At 44.3% G+C, this 20889-nt stretch overlaps 1 protein-coding gene across 2 annotated transcripts in view; it reads right to left on the bottom strand.

The window, feature by feature from the left end:
* Positions 1-2095: 2095 nt before the first annotated feature.
* LOC137423071 (regulating synaptic membrane exocytosis protein 4) overlaps positions 2096-20889 on the bottom strand; it is a 375068-nt gene continuing 356274 nt past the window's right edge. For both annotated transcript variants that reach the window (XM_068109857.2, XM_068109858.2), the window contains 2 exons: positions 5312-5451; positions 2096-3237 (listed from right to left, as the gene is read on the bottom strand). In XM_068109857.2, the coding sequence (XP_067965958.1) occupies positions 3016-3237; positions 5312-5451 (362 nt within the window). In that variant the 3' untranslated portion in view covers positions 2096-3015. The remainder of the gene's footprint in view (positions 3238-5311; positions 5452-20889) is intronic.

Raw genomic sequence — 20889 nt, forward strand, 5'->3', positions numbered from 1 at the left:
TCATAGCAAAAAAAGAAGATAAATAAATAAAAGAATAAAAAGAAGAAGAAAATAAAATCAATAAATAATAGATATTAAAAATAATAATTTTTTTTTTTCATTGCAAAAAAAGAATGCTGTGATTGTTGACCAATAATAACAACAAATTAAAACAAGTGTGCTCTTTCAACTGCTAGCTCGGTATTATGGCACAATATAATGGTGGGCAAATGTCGCACCATGTGTAGGTAACACAGCATATCCAAGGTGCCCCCGATAACTCTCTTAATCTTTGCAAAAAGACACCCGGGTCTATATTAGGGTTAGGGTTACCAGGGTGACAATTCATGGATAGGTCGAGATTCAAACCCAGTCTAGATAGCTCAGAGGCGATCATGTGCCTTCCTCTGGGCCATTCTGCCGGCCACACCAACTAATGCACTTCCCAAACACCAATGAATAGTTTTTTTTCTTTCAAAAATAAAATACAGTTTGTGATTACAGAAACAAGTTATTCACTTTGACATGCAACCAATAAAAGGATTAACTATGTAACGCACCCAGTTGTCAATGAGTCCGAGCAAAAGTTTTCGTTATTGCTTATGTTATATTGGATTTCATTGAAGTTTGTTTTGTCATTCACCATGCTTATCCACAAATTAATTTTGGCAAGTTTACACTAAACGCAAGCAAACAATATGCATTGTCATTCACACACAAATAAAAACATAATCATCAACTTATTGAAAAAAACTAAATTAATAAAAAAATTGTTTTATTGGCAACAAAGTGCAATTTAAAAATATGACGCAATATAAAATGAACGTTTCAGGTTAATACCACAAATGTGACATAATTGACGTAAGGGGCTTTTTTTTGTCTTGGAAAGTGTTATTTCTACAAAAGTATTTCAGCATGCATCGTAATCAAGACAATTCACTGTACTGAGGATAAGATAATTTGCAAAAATAATGTCAACGTGATTAGTATCATATCATCCAACATGAAGCTGTCATTCTAGGTATTGTGATTAAATTAGTGAAAAGTATATCTAAATATTGAACAGTACACCGGATTGGGCTGTACGGAATGCTTGAGGCTACAGCGGCCAGAACAGGCGGAGTGATAAACGGCAGCCAAACCCATGGATGGAGATGACTCCTGACTTGACCGGGTGATATCTAACACCTCTGCTAATTTTTAAGTTTTACGAAGATGAAGGCGTTATCGATCGAGATTCATACCCGAAAATGATCGTAAACCAAATGTGGTGTGTCGGACGCATAACAACCCAAACCCTAACAACTCTAACTCTAACAACTCAAACCATAACAACTCTAACCATAACAACTCTAACCCTAACAACTTTAACCATAACAATTCTAACCCCAACAACTCTAACCTTAACAGCTTTAACCCAAACAACTCTAACCCTAACCCTAATAACTTTAACCCTAACAACTCTAACCCTAACCCTAACAACTCTAACCCTAACAACTCTAACCCTAACAACTCTAACCCTAACAACTCTAACCCTAACCCTAACCCTAACAACTTTAACCCTAACAACTCTAACCCTAACCACAACAACTTTAACCCTAACAACTCTAACCCTAACCCTAACAACTCTAACCCTAACAACTCTAACCCTAACAACTCTAACCCTAACCCTAACAGCTTTAACCCTAACAACTCTAACCCTTACCCTAACAACTTTAACCCTAACCCTAACAACTTTAACCCTAACAACTCTAACCCTTACCCTAACAATTCTAACCCTAACCCTAACAACTTTAACCCTAACAACTCTAACCCTAACCCTAACAACTCTAACCCTAAGAACTCTAACCCTAACCCTAACAACTCTAACCCTAACAACTCTAACCCTAACCACAACAACTTTAACCCTAACAACTCTAACTCTAACCCTAACAACTCTAACCCTAACAACTCTAACCCTAACCCTAACAACTTTAACCCTAACAACTCTAACCCTAACCACAACAACTTTAACCCTAACAACTCTAACCCTAACCCTAACAACTCTAACCCTAACAACTCTAACCCTAACCCTAACAACTTTAACCCTAACAACTCTAACCCTTAAACTAACAACTCTAACCCTAACCCTAACAACTCTAACCCTAACAAATCTAACCCTAACAACTTTAACCCTAACAACTCTAACCCTTACCCTAACAACTTTAACCCAAACAACTCTAAGCCTAACCCTAACAACTTTAACCCTAACAACTCTAGCCCTAACAACTCTAACCCTAACAACTCTAACCCTAACCCTAACCATAATTGCTGCATAGACTGCGTGAAACAAATACGTCAGATTGCTATTTTCCCTTATGCTGCGAACATCTACACTCTGCAGTAAACATTCAAAATGTAATGTCATAGATTTAATGAAATTGAGGTAAAATGTCTAAATATGGCGGAATAATTGGAAAAAGCAAATAACTTGTGTTTTTCATATTAGTCAGCATAAAATCAACCCACATGTGCAATTGATAGGGGTTACAGGCCACACAGCAGATGGCGTAAGTACATGGAAAGTTTTCATGCATAATGAACCAGTACAAAACCCATTGGTAGATTAATAATATGGTGAATACTTTCAAGTCAAAATAAGAGATATTAATTTACATGCCATGGCTTGAAAACGATGAAGAACTTTGTTCGCTTTCCTGTGAATTGGATATGCAGTGACTTTTGAAAATGTTATTATGACTCAAATGAATGACGGAGTTGAGTCTTCTAGATTCTGCTGAAAATGAATGTTATTTCTTTTGGAAACACACACCACATCCCACAAACAATTTTGGCCTATTTCACTTCAAAGGCAGCCCACAGGGCTACTTCAACAAGGTCATCTGGCTGGGTTTGCGAGGATCCAAGGCCTTAAACGCATGGCATCAGGTAATGCCGGAGCAATGTCCAAACATCCAGCATGATGGTGTGAATCCCGTGTGACGTGGTTAGGGTGGGGGTAGATGTTGCGTCCGCCTGAGAAAAAGCCAGGACTCCTCAGAAGGAGCGCATGTATGGGGCTTCGGCCGCACTCTCTAGTGACGACTGCGAAGGTCGTCTGATGACCTGTGCCAGTGAGGGGTCGACGAGCGATAACGTCGGGAAGAGCTTGTACCAACCAACAACCCTGCTGCTCAAGTCTAGGCCTTCAAGCAGCACCTGCGATGCACCCATGAAGCACTTGTGGTCCATGCGACCGTAGTCACCCCACACTATGACCTGGATGAGGGGGGAAGCAGAATGTTTATCAATAATGTGATGAACGCAAGTTTCTTTGAATAATTTATATACTTTGGGACAATAACATTCACTACTTTGTGCATTTGGTTATGTGCTTTGTGTGTGCAAAAAACAGCTCTTGTTTTTGTACAAAAGCAAACAAACTTTTAATGAAAAATAATTAGGAGACTGTTATATTATGCAGTCAGAAATGTGTGAAGAATAATAGGTAAGATGGTCGACTTAGGGGTACGGCGGCGAGGAAATGTAAAAATACAAAATGAGACAAGAAAGCGGTGCTCTTCGCCATTTCCTCCCCCTTCGCCCCGGCTCCATTTCCTCATTTTCTCTCCTTCCTCGCCCCCCTCCTCTCTCCTACGTACTTTCTTCCCCACCTCTCTCTCCCCCACCCTTCTTTCTCTCTCGACCCACCCCTCTCTCTCGCCCCACCCCTCTCTCTCGCCCCACCCCTCTCTCTCTCGACCCACCCCTCTCTCTCTCGCCCCACCCCTCTCTCTCTCGCCCCACCCCTCTCTCTCTCTCGCCCCACCCCTTTCTCTCTCGCCCCACCCCTCTCTCTCTCCCCCACCCTCTCTCTCTCTCTCTCTCTCTCTCGCCCCACCCCTCTCTCTCTCTCTCTCGCCCCACCCCTCTCTCTCTCTCTCGCCCCACCCCTCTCTCTCTCCCCCACCCTCTCTCTCTCTCTTGCCCCACCCCTCTCTCTCTCGCCCCACCCCTCTCTCTCTCCCCCACCCTCTCTCTCTCGCCCCACCCCCTCTCTCTCACCCCACCCCTCTCTCTCTCGCCCCACCTCTTTCTCTCTCTCCCCCTCCATTAGTATTCCCGTTAACTAAGGGCCAAGGGACGGGTGGTATTTCCTCGTAAATATATATATATATATATATATATATATATATATATATATACACACACACATTGTGTTTTCAAGATCGAGGCTCGTGTAAGGCAACAACAACAACAACGTGCATTTTAAGGCCATTTTCCCTGCTCGAGCGGGGGTTAGCCTTGCGGTCCCCATGACAATCTTCTCCATCTTGCCCTATTTTCTGCATCTCTCCTTGTTAACCCCCTTGCCCGCATTTTTTCTTCCACCACCTTTAGCGAAGTCTTTCTCGGTCTTCCCCGTCCTCTACTTCTGCATTCATTTCCATCACTTTTCTCAACCCGTCACTTTCATCCTTCCTCAACACATGACCAACCCATCTCAACCTGTTCCTCTTCACAGCATAAATCACAGGCTCTATTCCCATCATCTTTCGCAATTCATCATTTGTCTTCCTCTCTCTCTCAACGATACTTCGCACATCCACCGAAACATTCGCATTTCCACCCTTTCCAGCCTTCGTTGCTGCTCTACATTCATTACCCATGTCTCGTTCCCATAAATCATAACACTTCTCACACATGCAGCATACACCTTTCCCTTCAGCTTCAACGACACTCCCCTCCTCATCAGCACGCCACTCAGTTCCCGAAACTTCTTCCATGCACATCTCACTCCAGCAACCGTTGCCGAGTCTGATCCACCTTCTCCATTCAGCATGTCTCCGAGGTAGCAAAACTGACATTTCATCCGAGGTAGCCCGTGTAAGAGCTACCATTAATCACAAAAAAACAAACTGACACAAAAAACAAAAGATAAAGGGAGCGGGAGACAAGATGGGGAGAGAGAGTGAAGCAAACAAGTACAACATTTGAGAGCAGGGACATCGGGAGATCTGTGGGAGGGAGAGGGCTTGGGGGAAGGAGGCACAGGAAGGAGGGGGGGGGGATGGGAGAGGTATAAAACACATGGACACTGCTAGAACATCTAGGAAAGAAGTTGGAATTTCAAAAATGTGGATCTGGGGTGAATTAACGGGGGTAGAAAAGATCAAGGTTTTGGATAGGGGAAGACAAGAGATGGTGGTGAATAGTGCTTTTTGAAATAAACAAGTAAACAAATTGAAATCAACAAAGTGCTGTTTGAATATGTGACCACACACCAAGCTCAAAATACAATGTGAAAGACCAATGCATGACCTTAAAACACAAATCATTTCCAATTGCCCACCTGAAGCACTTTCCCATGTGGTGTTTCCTCAAACATAAAATGTTGCTGATAGACTGGCTCCAGTGAACGTTGCCCCATCTTTGTCTTCTTCTTTGCCACACAGATGCCATTCTCCATGAGGTATAGCTTAACATAAGGTGCTGTCAAGGAACATTGCATGGAAGGTCAAACATCAATATATAAATTGCACACATGCTGCTGCTGCGATGGAATGAATTCATGCATATGGAACATGATCTACAGTTTTACAACAGATTTGATAGACTAGAACAGATTCTTAACTGCCGGTCCGGGTACCATTCCCGATATGAGGAAGGAAAGCTACTAGTCCGCAGAGTAATGCCAGGAAAACAAAAATTACTGCCACTCACCTGCTGGCGACGGCCCGAAAAATCTATATATAATGGAGAAAGTGTATATATGTATCATCCACTCCATGGGAGGATCCAGGATTTTTTGACAGGAAGTGGAGGGGGAGTTCAGAAATGAAGGGAGCAGGGTGCACACTCGCCTAGATGCTGCAAGCGCGAAGCTGTCAAGGTTGTCAAAAGATAAAGGGAGCGGGAGACAAGATGGGGAGAGAGAGTGAAGCAAACAAGTACAACATTTGAGAGCAGGGACATCGGAAGATCTGTGGGAGGGGGAGGGCTTGGGGGAAGGAGGCACAGGAAGGAGGGGGTGGGGGGTGGGAGAGGTATAATACACACGGACACTGCTAGAACATCGAGGAAAGAAGTTGGAATTTCAAAAATGTGGATCTGGGGTGAATTAACGGGGGTAGAAAAGATCAAGGTTTTGGATAGGGGAAGACAATCACATAGGGGAAGACAATCATCATCCACTCCATGGGAGGATCCAGGATTTTTTGACAGGAAGTGGAGGGGGAGTTCAGAAATGAAGGGAGCAGGGTGCACACTCGCCTAGATGCTGCAAGCGCGAAGCTGTCAAGGTTTGGGGTCCGTGGCCTACTCAAGATGGCTGGAAGTGTTGGGATTTTAGATGCTCTCAGGTGCACTATGAGCATCGACTAACCACAATGGCTACATGCTTCGATGGTAAAAACCTTTGTTTTCGATTGTAAAATACATTTTATTTGTCTTTTCATTCTTAAATTTGACCTGATTGAGATGGAACCTGCAGCTGTGTCAACTTAAAGTGATATGACTTAATCAACAATCCTTTTGCAAAACAGGTTTATTGTAGTAATTAAATCATAGTATCTGAATTCGTTCAGGAACTCCGAGGATTTATTGTTCATGAATATTCATGAGTATTAGAACTTATGTAGCAATTGGGAACAATTCCCCTTCATACTGTGTCTGTTCGTGAATACACGGCATTACACACTAGCGAAGAACCCGCTCCGAGCCTCCGACCAAGCCTAAGGTTTGATCTCTTCTTAGGCGCCATGATGGCACATGGCGTGGCAGTGCAAGGGACAGTGTTTTTTTTTTTTTTTTTTTTTACCAGCAATGAGTACAACAACGAGTTTTCAAGTCATTCCATCAGGAATTTCATTTGTACTCGAAGGTGTGTAACATCAGAGGCAGCTAAATTAGGCAATTGCCTAAACTAAGCAATTATAAATAAAAACAAAACAAAATTTTACTGTAAAAATTATTAGAGATTAGTGAGGTACTTGTAGTGAAAATGTATCAAAGTTGAACCCAGGTGTGATGCTCACTTAAACCACTGAGACGTCTATAAGACCTCGGACGTCCGTGGCTCCGGGCCACTCCTGCGACATTTACTCTATGACATGTAGACTCGGATGGTACGTACATGCAGATATTCTAGGCTTGCTTGCATTGACTAATATTATCGATCCTTCCTATATGATGCCAAGATCCTGATATATATTGCATGATTGTATTCTACAGGATGTTGCCAGAGATCTGATTGTTATTAAACCTACCTATGGGACAAAGTTGTGGACTTGATTGATTTCTACAACAATTAATAACAATCAGTCTCGCCGTCCACTCGAGAACAAGAGGCGAACGACTTGGCGGGACACCGGATGATCCAGGTGGCGCAATTTGCCGCCAACCCACAAGCAGCGGATTCTGGCTCGGAGCTGATGCATTGGCTCAAGACTCTGGACAATCAGTTCAAAGCCCAGGACACCGCTGTCACTGATGAAACGAAATTAGAAGTACTTCAGACTAAAGTACACCATAGTGTATACAGGGGGATCGAACAGTGTACTACATTCAATGCAGCTGTGACAGAGCTAAAACGAATTTACATTAAGAAACGAAGTGTGGTTTATTCCCGGCATCTGCTCGCAATGCGGAGTCAACAGCCCAATGAGACGCTGGACCATTTCGCACAAGAGCTGCGACATCTGCTTGCTGATAGTGCTCTGGAGGTACGCACACATGAGCAAGTACAAGATGATCTTGTACGCGATTCTTTTGTCTCAGGAATCAGCTCTTCAACCGTTAGACAAAGACTTCTTGAAGCTGAGGACTTGACGTTCACGGAAGCTTTACGGCTGGCACACGTCTACACTCAGGCTCGGGAACAATCTGATGCTTATGACCACACACGTGTCACTGCAGGGACTTCTCGTCAAGCCCGACCGGAGAGAGCTACCGCCGAGGATGTGGGAGCCGACTCGACTTCACTGCCGGAACCCCTGGCCTCTCCCGAGGAGGACCCAGATTCCGGCTTGGCAGCAGCCGCAGCTGCAGGACCAAAGCCTGGACGAAACGCTACGTGCTATTTCTGCGGGAATCGACAACATCCCAGGTCGGCGTGTCCGGCTCGGGAAGCGATATGTCATTTGTGTTCGACAAAAGGGCACTTTGCAAAGTTTGCCGAAAAGCTGCGCAGGGCAAACGAACTCGCGCGACAATGAATGTGCTTATCGCCGAGCAAAAGGGCCAAGCACAGAGCGGGGCACCTCACCCGACTTTGATGAGCGGCGCACCTCCTCGTGGGCCCCTGGCTGCGCGCTCGACCTTGGTGAGATTCATCGGGCCGCCAAAACCAATGGCGCAAACACGACCGAACGCGGAGCGACCGTCCTTGACCAGAATCCGAACGTCTCATGATGGCTTTGAGACTCCACGCGTGACTCTAGCGCCATCCGAAGGCTGCTCGTACGAACTACAAGCTCCTGCTTCGGCACGGAAAACTGCAGTTGGCTTTGAAACTACGCGCTTGACACGAGCGCCATCCAGAGGCTGCTTGAACGAACGGAGATCTGTAGCTGGCGTTGGATTTACACGCGAGGCGCGAACGTCTCGCTCGGATGGCTCGACACCTGCCGGACCACCTGGTCTGGCTCAGGCTATTATCCCACTTATGATCGAAGGAATTTTTGCTCGGGCTTTAATCGATACGGGGTCCACAGATAGTTATGTCGATCATCGACTGGTGCAAAAACATGGATGGCCGATCCTTGGGACAAGACGTCGGATCTTTATGGCCTCCCAAGGGCTTAGGCTCAGCACAAAAGGGGAATGTCGATTGAAGCTTGTGATAAAGGGACGAATATTTCCAGATGTACATCTCATGGTCTTACCTGCATTATGTGCTGATATTTTGTTAGGACATGATTTTCTTAAGCGACATGGACGTTTGGAAATGGAATTTGGTGGTATTGATACGCTTGCTGTGTGTGCACTCGCAGGGATGAAATTTGAGCCTCTGTCGCTGTTCCCCAATATGACCACGGACTGCACACCTGTAGAGGTAAAATCGCGGCGCTACTCACGAGCTGACGTGCAATTCATTGCGGAAGAAACGGCCCAGCTCTTAAAGGAAGGTATCATAGAACCTATCCGGTCGCCGTGGCAGGCCCAGGTCTTAGTGGTACGAAGTGAAGCGCATCACAAATGAATAGTAATCGACTATTCGCAGACGATTAATCGATTTACTCAGCTGGACACCTACCCCCTACCGGGGATGGACGCCTGGTTCGACCGGTGGCTCAGTACTCGGTCTATAGCACTCTCGATCTGCGTAGTGCATATCATCAGATCCCCATCCGATCCGATCGCATCTATACCACCTTTGAATCGGGTCAAAGGTTATACCAGTTCACCCGACTACCTTTTGGGGGTGACGAACGGGGTTCTTGTTTTCAGAGGGCTATGGACGACCTCATCGCTAAGGAGAACTTGACCGATGTCTTTGTATATCTGGACAATCTTACGGTTTGCGGGCATGACCAGGGGCATCATGATGCCAATCTGAAGTGCTTCCTCGAGGTCGCGCAGAGGTATCACCTAACCATGAATGAGGCTAAGTGTCATTACTCCATGCGCACGATAGATCTTCTGGGGTACACCGTGACCCATGGCTCTGTTGCTCCAGATAAGGAGCGTCTGTGACCCTTGCTCGATATGGCCCCTCCCTGCGATCGAGCTTCGCTGAAGCGTGCTCTCGGGCTGTTTGCCCATTATTCTAAGTGGGTGCAAAATTTCTCCACGAAACTCCGCCCACTTATGGCCTGTGAGGCGTTCCCCATGAGCCCTGCTGCCATGGCTGCTTTTCTGGGCCTTAAGTCCGACATCGCTGGCGCCGCTGTGGCGACGATCGACGAGCGCAAATCTTTCGTCTTGGAAAGTGATGCCTTGGATCATGCGATAGCGGCGACTCTCTCCCAGGGGGGGGCGCCCTGTGGCTTTCTTTTCGCGGACTCTCACCTCCGCTGAGCGGAGGCATTCGTCTGTCGAAAAGGAAGCGTACGCGATCTATGCTACGCATTGTTGAGAGGCCAAGATCTCAAGAAAAATTATTGGAGATATTTTAGGAAAACTCCCACACACTTTAGGACACTTGCAGGGACCCCAATAGCTACACACCCATGAATACGTTTATTTGTGGAAAGAGAGCAGCCTTGCATAGGGGGAAGCTCAAAATCATAATTCTATTGAGAAATTTATGAAACATAAAACCCACCTTAGGATGGAGAAAAAATAGCATCATTCGGGTGTAAACTCAAAATCATAGTTTTGTGAAATATATGAAACCTCCCACCCACTTTAGGACACCCGCTGTAACCCCAAAAGGTTCCACAGAAAGTTTGGTGGGGCTAGCCCCAAAATTGAGGCAGTAGTTCAGGAAAGATAGACAGACACTGCTGCTTTATTATATAGGTGTATGATGTGCTGATGTATAGTCAGTAAAGACCATTAATTACATGGTTCACAATTGATGGTCCGCAGTCATTTATTGTTGACTTTTGCCGGTCCCTGTTGAGAAAAAGGTTAAGAACCACTGGAATGGAGGACAGCAGTGACATAGTTAGGGTTTGTGGTGCCCGGGGTCAATGGTAAATGATAGCACCCCATACGCACTGGCATAGTCAGGAATTTCTATTGGGGGGAATATGAAAGAGCTCAAAGCTTTCCCAGCAGGCTCAGCAACAGAGGTGGGCTATCCTACTATTTCCAAAGAACACTGTGGGATCGTTAACATCCACCAAGTAATGCTGGCACACGGGATTCCTAGTTTAACATACATGCGAAGAATGACACACACACATTGATGAACCACCCCTCCCATGAAACACCAGGATGACAGTTTATAGCTGGGTTGGGATTCGAGCCCGGCGAGACAGCTTAGAAGCGATGTCAGCATACCTTGAGGCCATCCTGCCAGCCCAACACACTCAATGAGGCCGAGTACCATGTTTACCCTTTTGTTCAGAGTCCAGACCCTTCGCGTGCAAACGTCATGTTCACTTTTTTTTACCCTCACACCTCTGTCCTCACCATACGTCATATGTGACATATCATGGCATATCTTGTGTATACACATGGGCTGGACTTAAGAAAGCTCTACCCGTAAAAGAGAGATAAAAAAAGAATTATTCTCGGATGGCCGCACATATAGAGAGGGTGAAATTATAGAAAAGTGTGGATTCCAACACTGATCTCTATATGAAACTGGATAGCAGGGGAAGCTCATTTTTGAAACCATTTGTCTGCCATCTTTGCTCTCCTATGAGTTCCCACATGCTGGATCGTAACTGAGGTGTACACTTAGTATTTACTGATGAAATGTGATTCCTCTGCTTCTTTGATCACGACCCTCGTCGTTTTTACAACCACAAGCAGCACACAATGGAATTTCATAAATACTTTAACAATCCTTTTTTCAACCTGGGAATGGACGAAAATCAAGTCGAATGGGATAAAATCAAGTCGGAATGGAATAAAATCAAGTCGAATGGAATAAAATCAAGTCGGAATGGAATAAAATCAAGTCGGAATGGAATAAAATCAAGTCGAATGGAATAAAATCAAGAAGGAATGGAATAAAATCAAGTAGGAATGGAATAAAATAAAGAAGGAATGGAATAAAATCAAGAAGGAAAGGAGAAAAATCAAGTAGGAAGTTGGAATTTTCATAGGATATATGCACCTTGAAGCAAGTATTTGTATTGATGCAAACCAGATTTTCTGAATTTTGTGAGAAGTAATATGGCGGATGGAGAAGTTATATTGTGAATGGAGAAGTAATATGGCGGATGGAGAAGTTATATTGTGAATGGAGAAGTAATATGGCGGATGGAGAAGTAATATGGCGGATGGAGAAGTAATATGGCGGATGGAGAAGTAATATTGGGAATGGAGAAGTAATATTGGGAATGGAGAAGTAATATGGCGGATGGAGAAGTAATATTGGGAATGGAGAAGTAATATGCCGGATGGAGAAGTAATATGGTGGATGGAGAAGTAATATTGTGAATGGAGAAGTAATATGGCGAATGGAGAAGTAATATGGCGGATGGAGAAGTAATATTGGGAATGGAGAAGTAATATGCCGGATGGAGAAGTAATATGGCGGATGGAGAAGTGACATTGCGTATGGAGAAGTAATATGGCAGATGGAGAAGTAATAAGGCAAGATATACAGAAACGTTCTGGGGGACGCCGCTCGCAAAGAACATGGAAAATTGTCTGTATGCTCGGGGTATTTTCGGACCATTTTTCTTCGAGAGAACAGTTACTGGTACTGAGTATCTCAACATGCTCAAGTCATCGAATGTACCCGCCATTCATCAGAAGTACGGCAATGAAGAATTTTACTTTCCGCAAAACGGGGTACCCCCACATTATCATTGTAAAGTCAGGGCCTATTTTGATGCTCAAGTTCCGAAACATTGGATAAGGCGAAGATGATGTGTTGAATTTCCCCCACGTTCACATGATTTAACTCCACTCAATTTTTACCTGTGGGGTTACCTGAAGGATATGGTGGACAACAGGAAACCAGCTACACTCAGAGAAATTAGACATGGAATCGAGTAATCCTGTGCATCTATCTCAACAGAAGTTTTTGCTGAAGTTTGGCGCTCAGTTGTTTGCCGCTGTCGTTAGGGCCTAGATGTCAACGGTGGTCACTTTGAACATTTGCAATAAATAAATCATGTAAGCCTTATTTTTGCTAACTTACTCATGTGTTTTCTTTATTAAAATTTGAAATACAGTATTACTTGATGAAGTGTGCCCACTTTATTCTGGGACACCCTGGTATATTACTTGGAACAATGGAAGATGCACAGTCTACAGCTGGCTTTGGAGGCCAGCTTTGCTACTTGCCATCCCAGAAGAGGTTGTTGTTGTTTTTGTTGTTGTATAGCCCCGGACAGTTCTCTTGAACAAGCCAGTGGCACGGAGACAGCCAACTGATCTCACAGGAGTGACCCAAAGATACTCCACACATAGGATGGTGTAACCCACCTGCACAAAGTTGGGCCACGATAGAGTTAGAGAGAGAGATAGAGGGAGGGAGAAATAGAAACAAGAGGGAAAGGGCCGGTCCTTGAGGGAAGAATATGGAAGATTTGGCTGCCGACCATCTTTGGGAAGGTACCACCACCATGAAGAGGCGTCCCCGATAGCTAGTTGTCCCTGGAGAGGTTCTGGCTGACGGTGAGGCATACTATTTCGAGAGATTTAATCTTTTACAGTGGCTGACCATGGAAATAGATAGGTGTGTACATTCTGGTGTGATAGGGTGAGAATGTGCAATTTTTCAGGATTGAAGGACATGTTCCATTTGTGAGACCAGCATCTCATCAATTACATATCAGTAGCGTGATGCAGCGGCAGTCTGCCTATCGGTGGAATGGCATATTATTCGGCGTAATGTGGAGTCCTTTGGAAAGAAGAAGAAGATGAGGTTTTCTGGAGCACCAGAGAGGTCATTTGTGTATATGATGAACAATACTGGACCCAAGACACTGCCTTGGGGCACTGCAGCCTCCTAATGAGACAGGAAAGAAGAGGATACTGTTATTTGCAATGTGTTGCCTGTAATTGTGCAGGAAGTGAGAAAGCCTGCAGGTATGAATGCGGACTTGCATGCCATAAGCAGAGAGCTTGGTAAGAAGAGCAGGATGCTAGACTAGGTCAAGTCCCTGAGATATGCAGTCCAGGCGGATCGAAGGTTTCTGGTAAATAAGTACAGTATCAGTTTTGATTTAAAAAAGTGATGAGCAAAAAATTACTCTGATACATTTCATTGTCTACAACTAAATATAATTTAGGTTTTTCATCAAAAATAGTAGAAATAAAACAAATATATTCTGCCTTACAAATACCATCACAATAAAATACCAAAGGGTATTTGCAGGCAAAAATATTTGGACTAGTACTCGGCCTTTGGATGCTGAAAAAAGAACAAGGGAAATCTAAGCACAAAGGGATAACAAAGAGTGAAACACATGATGCTTGAGAAAAAAAAAGAAACAACACACAGGCTAACAGAAGAGGAAGTGTTTGTTTTGTCATACAAATCACAGCACAGATGGGATTAGAAGCAATAATGCAAGCTTAGTGGCATTTCACGCAGGCTCTGCAGGGTCTCTGTTTGCAGCTGCAATAATTTGAAGAGTTATGTTTTGCTCATAGAGTCGGTTAAAAATGGATTGATTAACGAGTTTGGCATTCCTTAAAATGTAAGTTTAACCTGTGGCCTCAGGAAGTTTTACCAGGCTCTACCAAATTTGCGCTTTCCATGTTGGCCACAAGATGGCACTCTCGACTTCAGTCTTTTTTTATTTTTGTATGCAGAGTCACTGATCGTGGAAGAGCAAGAACACTGATCGGATGATGATGCAACAAAACAAAAAGAACAGTAGAGACAGAGAGAGGAGAAACACCAACAGCAGAGTTTAAAGACAAATTAGAGGCAGAATTGGACAGTTAATGGTGGGAGGACCCAGGGAGAATGAGGAGTGGGTGAAGATGCATGGGGTGGACAAGATGGCAACAGAGGGAAGCTCTCAGGAAGGAAAAACTTGGATATTTGGTAGGAGGTGGGCTTTGTTGGGTAGTGGTGGTGGTGGTTTGTATGCAGCCTATGGCTGCTTAGCTGCATCATTTTCTGGGAGCACAGCTGTGCTGCGGATTCGATGCCCCCCATTACCAGCAAGCTGGTACTCATTTTGCTGACCTTGGACGGATGATCAGGTTGAGTCAACCCACCTTGATTTAGGAATTCAACAGAATGACAGGGGCTTGAACTCATGAACCTAAGATCTCAAGCCAGCTTCCTTAACCATTAAGCCAACACCAGGCTTCAGTAGGTGGGGATATGCTTACAAGGAGGTTAGAAAGGTCATGTTTTTGGATTGGGAGTGATCTGAGATTGTGGTACATTATCGATCGAGTTAAAGCAGCAAATGTGCACTTTTCAATGTTCCGATCACCAAAACACAGTTCCATACATATTTCTACATAAATTTACCATTACAGCCGAGGTAACAACAATGCGATCACAAATATGTCGGTAGTTTGATTCATAAAAACAAGTAGCTGGAAAAATTTAATACTGATCGGATCAAGCATTCTACTTGTCGAATTATGACGTCACGATTAAGGCACCAATGACGTCATCGTTAACAACACTTATTCTCCATGAGTAGTACTTGACAATGAGCCACGTTTAAAATTTTTCCGTGGAGCGGTTTCAGAGATATAGGGTGCAACGATTTTCGGTTTTTCCAAGATGGCGCCTGTACCACATGACCTATGATGTCATAATTATAATTTAAAAATTCTACCGGAGGAGGCGCTCCTATGGTGAAAATTTCGTGTCCATCGGACTAACAGTTGCAGAGAAAAAAAGAATTCATACTGATCGGATGAAGCGTTGTACTTGTGGACTTATGACGTCATAATGAAGGTAAAGATGGCATTATCATTAACATATCTTATTTGCCATGGGGAGTACGAGATAATGAACCATGTTTAATTTTTTCCCATTGTGGTCGGGAAACTAATCAATTGCTTACAGGTTAAGGTTCTTATTTTAGGTAAGCGAACTGTTTTGAGGTTTACAATATTTAAATAAAGTTGAATATGGGATGTTGTGAAATTAACATCATTTACAGCAATCCTTTAAATTATATTAATGTTTATAGGAACAACCGATACTGTACAATTTATGAAGTGAGTGTGTGTGTGTGTGTGTGTGTGTGTGTGTGTGTGTGTGTGTGTGTGTGTGTGTGTGTGTGTGTGTGTGTCGTTGGTGTTAACTCCAAATGCAGGTTTCAGGTGGTGGAACAGAGCCCTCCCAGGTCTCGATGTATCCACGTTCATGTGTGTGCACATGTATGCGTGTATGTGCGTGTATATGATAGAATTGTGAGGAACAGAAATGAAAAAAATGACGTGTGAGTGTGTGTGTGTGTGTGTGTGTGTGTGAGTGTGTGTGTGTGTGTGTGTGTGTGTGTGTGTGTAGGTGTGTGTGTGTGTGTGTGTGTGTGTGTGTGTGTGAGGCATGTTTTTTGTGGAGCTCCACTGGAGTTTTCTGATGTGGAAAGTGAAATACCAAAATGATCATCATGACCTCCTGAGTTGATTAAGCTAATAAAATACATGTAATCCGGAAGAATTCCCATGTTTTAAACGCACGCCATGTTAAGGTGTATAGAGCAGCTTAATAGGTCTTTCCATGGCATGGCATTCTAATTATTGTTTAGCAACAAAAATCAATGAAAACATTGTAACAAAGCATATATTAATTAATACTATTAATAATAGTGGTATCATTTGGCAATAGTAATAATAACAAACATATATTCCTGCCCTGGCCCAAGCATTTCTGGGCTTGGAGAAAGGCAAGCTAATGCTGATCAAGCACTACAGCAGGCAGGTATGCTACAAGGTTGTGAAGACCAATGAAAATTTGTTCCAATGGACCAACGAGTTTTCCACTAGTACCGGAAAATACCCTGGTGATGTCTGTGCTGGCTTCCCTGTTCTCATACTCTCTCATCTTCAAGTTTATAAACTGTTGGAGAGACTTGATCTGTTGTACGTGTAGCACAGGCTTGCTGAGACAAATTGCCTCCTCCTGCCTCAAAGTTCCTTGTGTGTACTCGGATGAGATGTTAAATGACTGCACCATTTTGTTTCCATATCGAACTTCACACCTTCCTGCCAACAACACATATAGCCGCCAACAACATTTGCTAAATTTTGCAGCGCCTCCAGTCTCAGAGCTTCACACTACAGTAGCTGCGATGATATATTTTCAGAATTTTGGGCTTGATGCTTTCTCCTGAACATTTATTTATTTTTTTACAAAGAGAAACTGATCTTGCGATGCATATTTTATTTCTTCCACTCAGTGGATGCTTCCTGGCATTCATTCATTGTGTGTATGAGGGATTTGGCTGCAGAGTTAAATGAGGTCTAGCGGTGCAGAATTGCGCTACCATTTCAGTGCATCACTGGCATATTTTACTCAATATGTCTTTTTGCCATGCAACTCTGAAGTTTATCGGGGGCGCCTCTTCGTGGTGGTTGTACCTCCTAACGTAAGTCCGGGGCCAAATCTTCCACATTCTTCCCTGCCCAGATTCATCAGGGCAGCGTGGTCACGGTCAGAGTGCCGATTGGTCCCCATGGACCAGCCCTTTCCCTTTCCCTTTCCCTTTCCCTTTCCTTTTCTCTTTCTCTTTCTCTCTCTTTCTCTTTCCCTTGCTCTTTCTCTTTCTCTTACTTCTTTCTCTTTCTCTTTCTCTATCCCTTGCTCTTTCTCTTTCTTTTTATCTTGCTCTTGCTCTTTCTCTTTCTCTTTCTCTTTCCCTTTCCCTTTCCCTTTCCCTTGCTCTTTCCCTTTCCCTTTCCCTTTGTCTTTCTCTTGCGCTTTCTCTTTCTCTTTCCCTTTCCCTTTCCCTTTCTCTTTCTCTTGGTCTTTCTCTTTCTCTTTCTCTTTCTCTTTCTCTCTCTTTCTCTCTCTTTCTCTTTCCCTTTACCTTTCTCTTTCCCTTGCTCTTTCTCTTTCTCTTTCCCTTGCTCTTTCTCTTTCTCTTTCCCTTGCTCTTTCTCTTTCTCTTTCTCTTTATATCTCTCTCTCGCCCCCTGCAGGCTGGTTGTGTTGGGCGTGCCGTCATGGCGGCTGTGAGCAACTGCTCTGTGTTGTAGCGAGTCCATTGTGAGATTTCCTCCTCTCCTGCCCTCCCCTGCCCCCCTCCCTCTCCTTTTCCATCCTGTGTACTTTGGCATTTTGTTTTCATCCTTTCTACACCTTTGTCTTCGAGAGAGAGAGGATTGAGAGCGGACCCATTTTGGGTGCCTACCGGCCTACCTACCGGCCTACTAAGCCTACCGGCTTAGACGACGCTTTGTAAGCCTTTTTGTGCTTATAATGCATGTTTATTATTTATTCTAGTTTGATTTATTTCGGTTTGGTACCTACTTGTCCGGTTCGGACAAGTGGGGGGTGTTAATTCGCTGGGATGGTGAATACACGCTCTCGGTTAGAGGCGTTCGACAACTTAACAAGGAAGCATGCATTTGTGTGTGTTCCACCCGAAGGAACTTCCACCGAGGACATTGTTTTGTCGGTGGGGAAAATCATCGGTTGTGAGAATGTACGAGCAGCGTCGAGAATGACTCAAAAAGTTGTTGTATTTGTGTCCGATGAAAAATTCGTTCACGATGTTGTTAGTGCGGGATTAACCACAGAGCCAGGTCTCTTTGTCTTGGCGTCGCCTATGGACACTCCGTCGATGAGGGTCGTCATATCTAATGTACCCCCATTTATAACCTGCAACCAGCTGATGTCCGTTTTGTCCCGATACGGAACAGTTGTATCGAAAATCACAATGATTCCGCTCCAGTCTCAGGATGAACGTGTTAAACACGTGATGAGCTTCAGACGGCAGGTGTATATGGTGCTTCCGGATCGAGGCAATGACACGGGGTTAAACATCACGTTCAAGGTAAAGGTGAACAACCATGAGTACCAGATGTATGCGTCATCGGCCTCATTAACATGTTTTCATTGCGGAGCTTTTGGCCATGTGAAAAGGTTTTTTCCGAAGGTATCGTGTGTAAAGGGTACCTCACACCAAAAAATGGTTTTTACGGACGTCCACGGACGTCCACGGATGTTCTTTCTACGGCAGCGTTGCAATTTTTTGAGCAAAATCGTGGTCACCAGGGAGAGGATTTTGCTGGACCATGACCGATTCACAGCGGTTTATTACAGTTTAGTATGGACTGCTACGACTTCGTTGCAGATATACACGGCGGAGATACGGTGCCTCTACGTTTGCTTGCGGTTCCTTACGGTTCCCGGCCCAGAATATAAAAATGGGGGCCCCCCCCCGCTCTCCCCTCATTCTGCTGCTGACTTGCAAGGGGGCAAGACATATCCAGGAGAGCCATGGACGGAGCACCTGCTGCCCAGAGAGTCCAAGGAGAGGGAGAATCCTTGCGGATGGTTAAGATGGCCTTACATAGTCTTACGGTGGTGTTACGGCAGTTGCGGAAGCGTTGAGGAGGCGTTGAGGAAGCGTTGCGGTCTAGATTTCCGTAGCACTGCCGTAATTGTCTTACAAGAGTTTTGGTCTGGACCAAAACTCTCGTAAGAAATTACGACCCCTCCCGGACGCTTAAGGATCCATACGAATGCTCCAGGAAGCGTTGAGGATGTCCCAGGTGCCACAAGGAATGCTCCCGGTTGTGCACGATTTTTTCGCCGCAACGCCGCCGTAAACGTCGTAACGACCCCGTAAGGCCGGTGTGAGGGGGTTTAAGGTGCGGTGAAGCAGGTCATAGTGACGCTGATTGTAAAAGAGATAACGCCCCGGTCTCTAATGTACGAAACAAGGTAAACCGAAATACCCGAACAGTTCCTACCGCCGCTCCCTTGCACACGAGGGGTAGGGATAATACTCCTGTTCGTGTTAATGAAAACGACAACACCGCTGATTCGGTAAATAATGAAATAATCCCGGATAACCCACCTGATGTGGCAGATGCTACGTGCAGTGAGGAGATGGAAGAGAATCCCATTGTGGTGACAAAAAAACGAAGAGCACCTGGTGCTTGTAACTCCAACATTACTTTGAAAAAGGTAGTGTTGGATAAAGACAGTGTGGGTGAAGACACCCTGAAAACTGTTTCTCAGGTGTCCACAAGCTGTTTTGACAAAAGGGAGAAGGAACCTGAATTAATTAATTCTAAAACATTATCGGGCAGCACCGAAAACTTGGGAGAAAAAGTAGATGGCGAGACTAAAGATGATGGTGAGCTCATTAGTGAGCCACCACCTTCACTACCTGCTGAGACCGAGTGGAATGGGAATGTTTCAGCCCCAAGCTCCTCTTTACCAATGCAAGATCTAAATCATGATACTGGTTCGTCAACTGAGCCAGTGAACATCTCCGCACAGGAGTGTGAAGCCGAGATTTCAGCTCCTGCTGAATGTCCTGGGTACCAGAGTGAAGATGACTCTACCATAGAACATTCCAGCAAATCTTCGGACTTGGCTGGAATCAAAATGGGGACTGTGCAGACTGATATATGTGACCCGGGCGGAGCTGTTTCTGATTTGTCAGAATCAGAGGATGAAGTTGAGATGACTGAGTTGTCTCAATCTTCATCGTATCAGTCATCCATAGCCCCTCAACTTATTATTTCTTTTCTGAATGACACCTACCGACAGCGAAATGTTATTGTAAAAGATCATTTTCCTGATTTAATTTCATTCATCCAGGCTGCAAAGGACATAATTAGGAGGCCGGATGAATTTCATTTAACAAGGTCGCTGTTTCATCGGCTTAGAAAGGCTGTTACAAAAGCAGGGAGTGAGATTTCCCAACAACCACTCACGCCTTTTGATAATTAATCCATGAAAAAAATCACCTTGTGCAAGCAAGCTTTGGTGCAAGCCAAAACCGCCAGGTTCAGGTGAAAAGTTTATTTGAGCGCAAGAAAATTGATGTACTCTTACTCCAGGAAACCCATATAATTCAAAATGTGGAGTATGACTGGTGTCGCCTCTTTAAAGGACAATGTTTTTTTAGTAACATGTCTTCTTCTTCTGCTGGTGTAGCCTTTTTACCCAGACCAGGCCTAGTACCTGAGTCATGCCTCTTCCAGGAGGTGATTAAAGCCGATTTATTTCATTGGAACTGGTCATTAATAATTTTCCGTTTACAATATTCAACGTTTATGCACCAAGTGAGAGTGTGGAACGAAGAGCTTTCTTTTCATCTTTAATTCGACACATGCAGTCGATAGATCTCAATAATTGTATTTGCATGGGGGGTGACTTTAATTGCACCTTTGAACCCAGTATAGACCGAAATA

The sequence above is a fragment of the Myxine glutinosa genome, chromosome 3 (assembly GCF_964187855.1).
Source record: "Myxine glutinosa chromosome 3, kmMyxGlut1.1, whole genome shotgun sequence".
Classification (NCBI taxonomy): Eukaryota; Metazoa; Chordata; class Myxini; order Myxiniformes; family Myxinidae; genus Myxine; species Myxine glutinosa.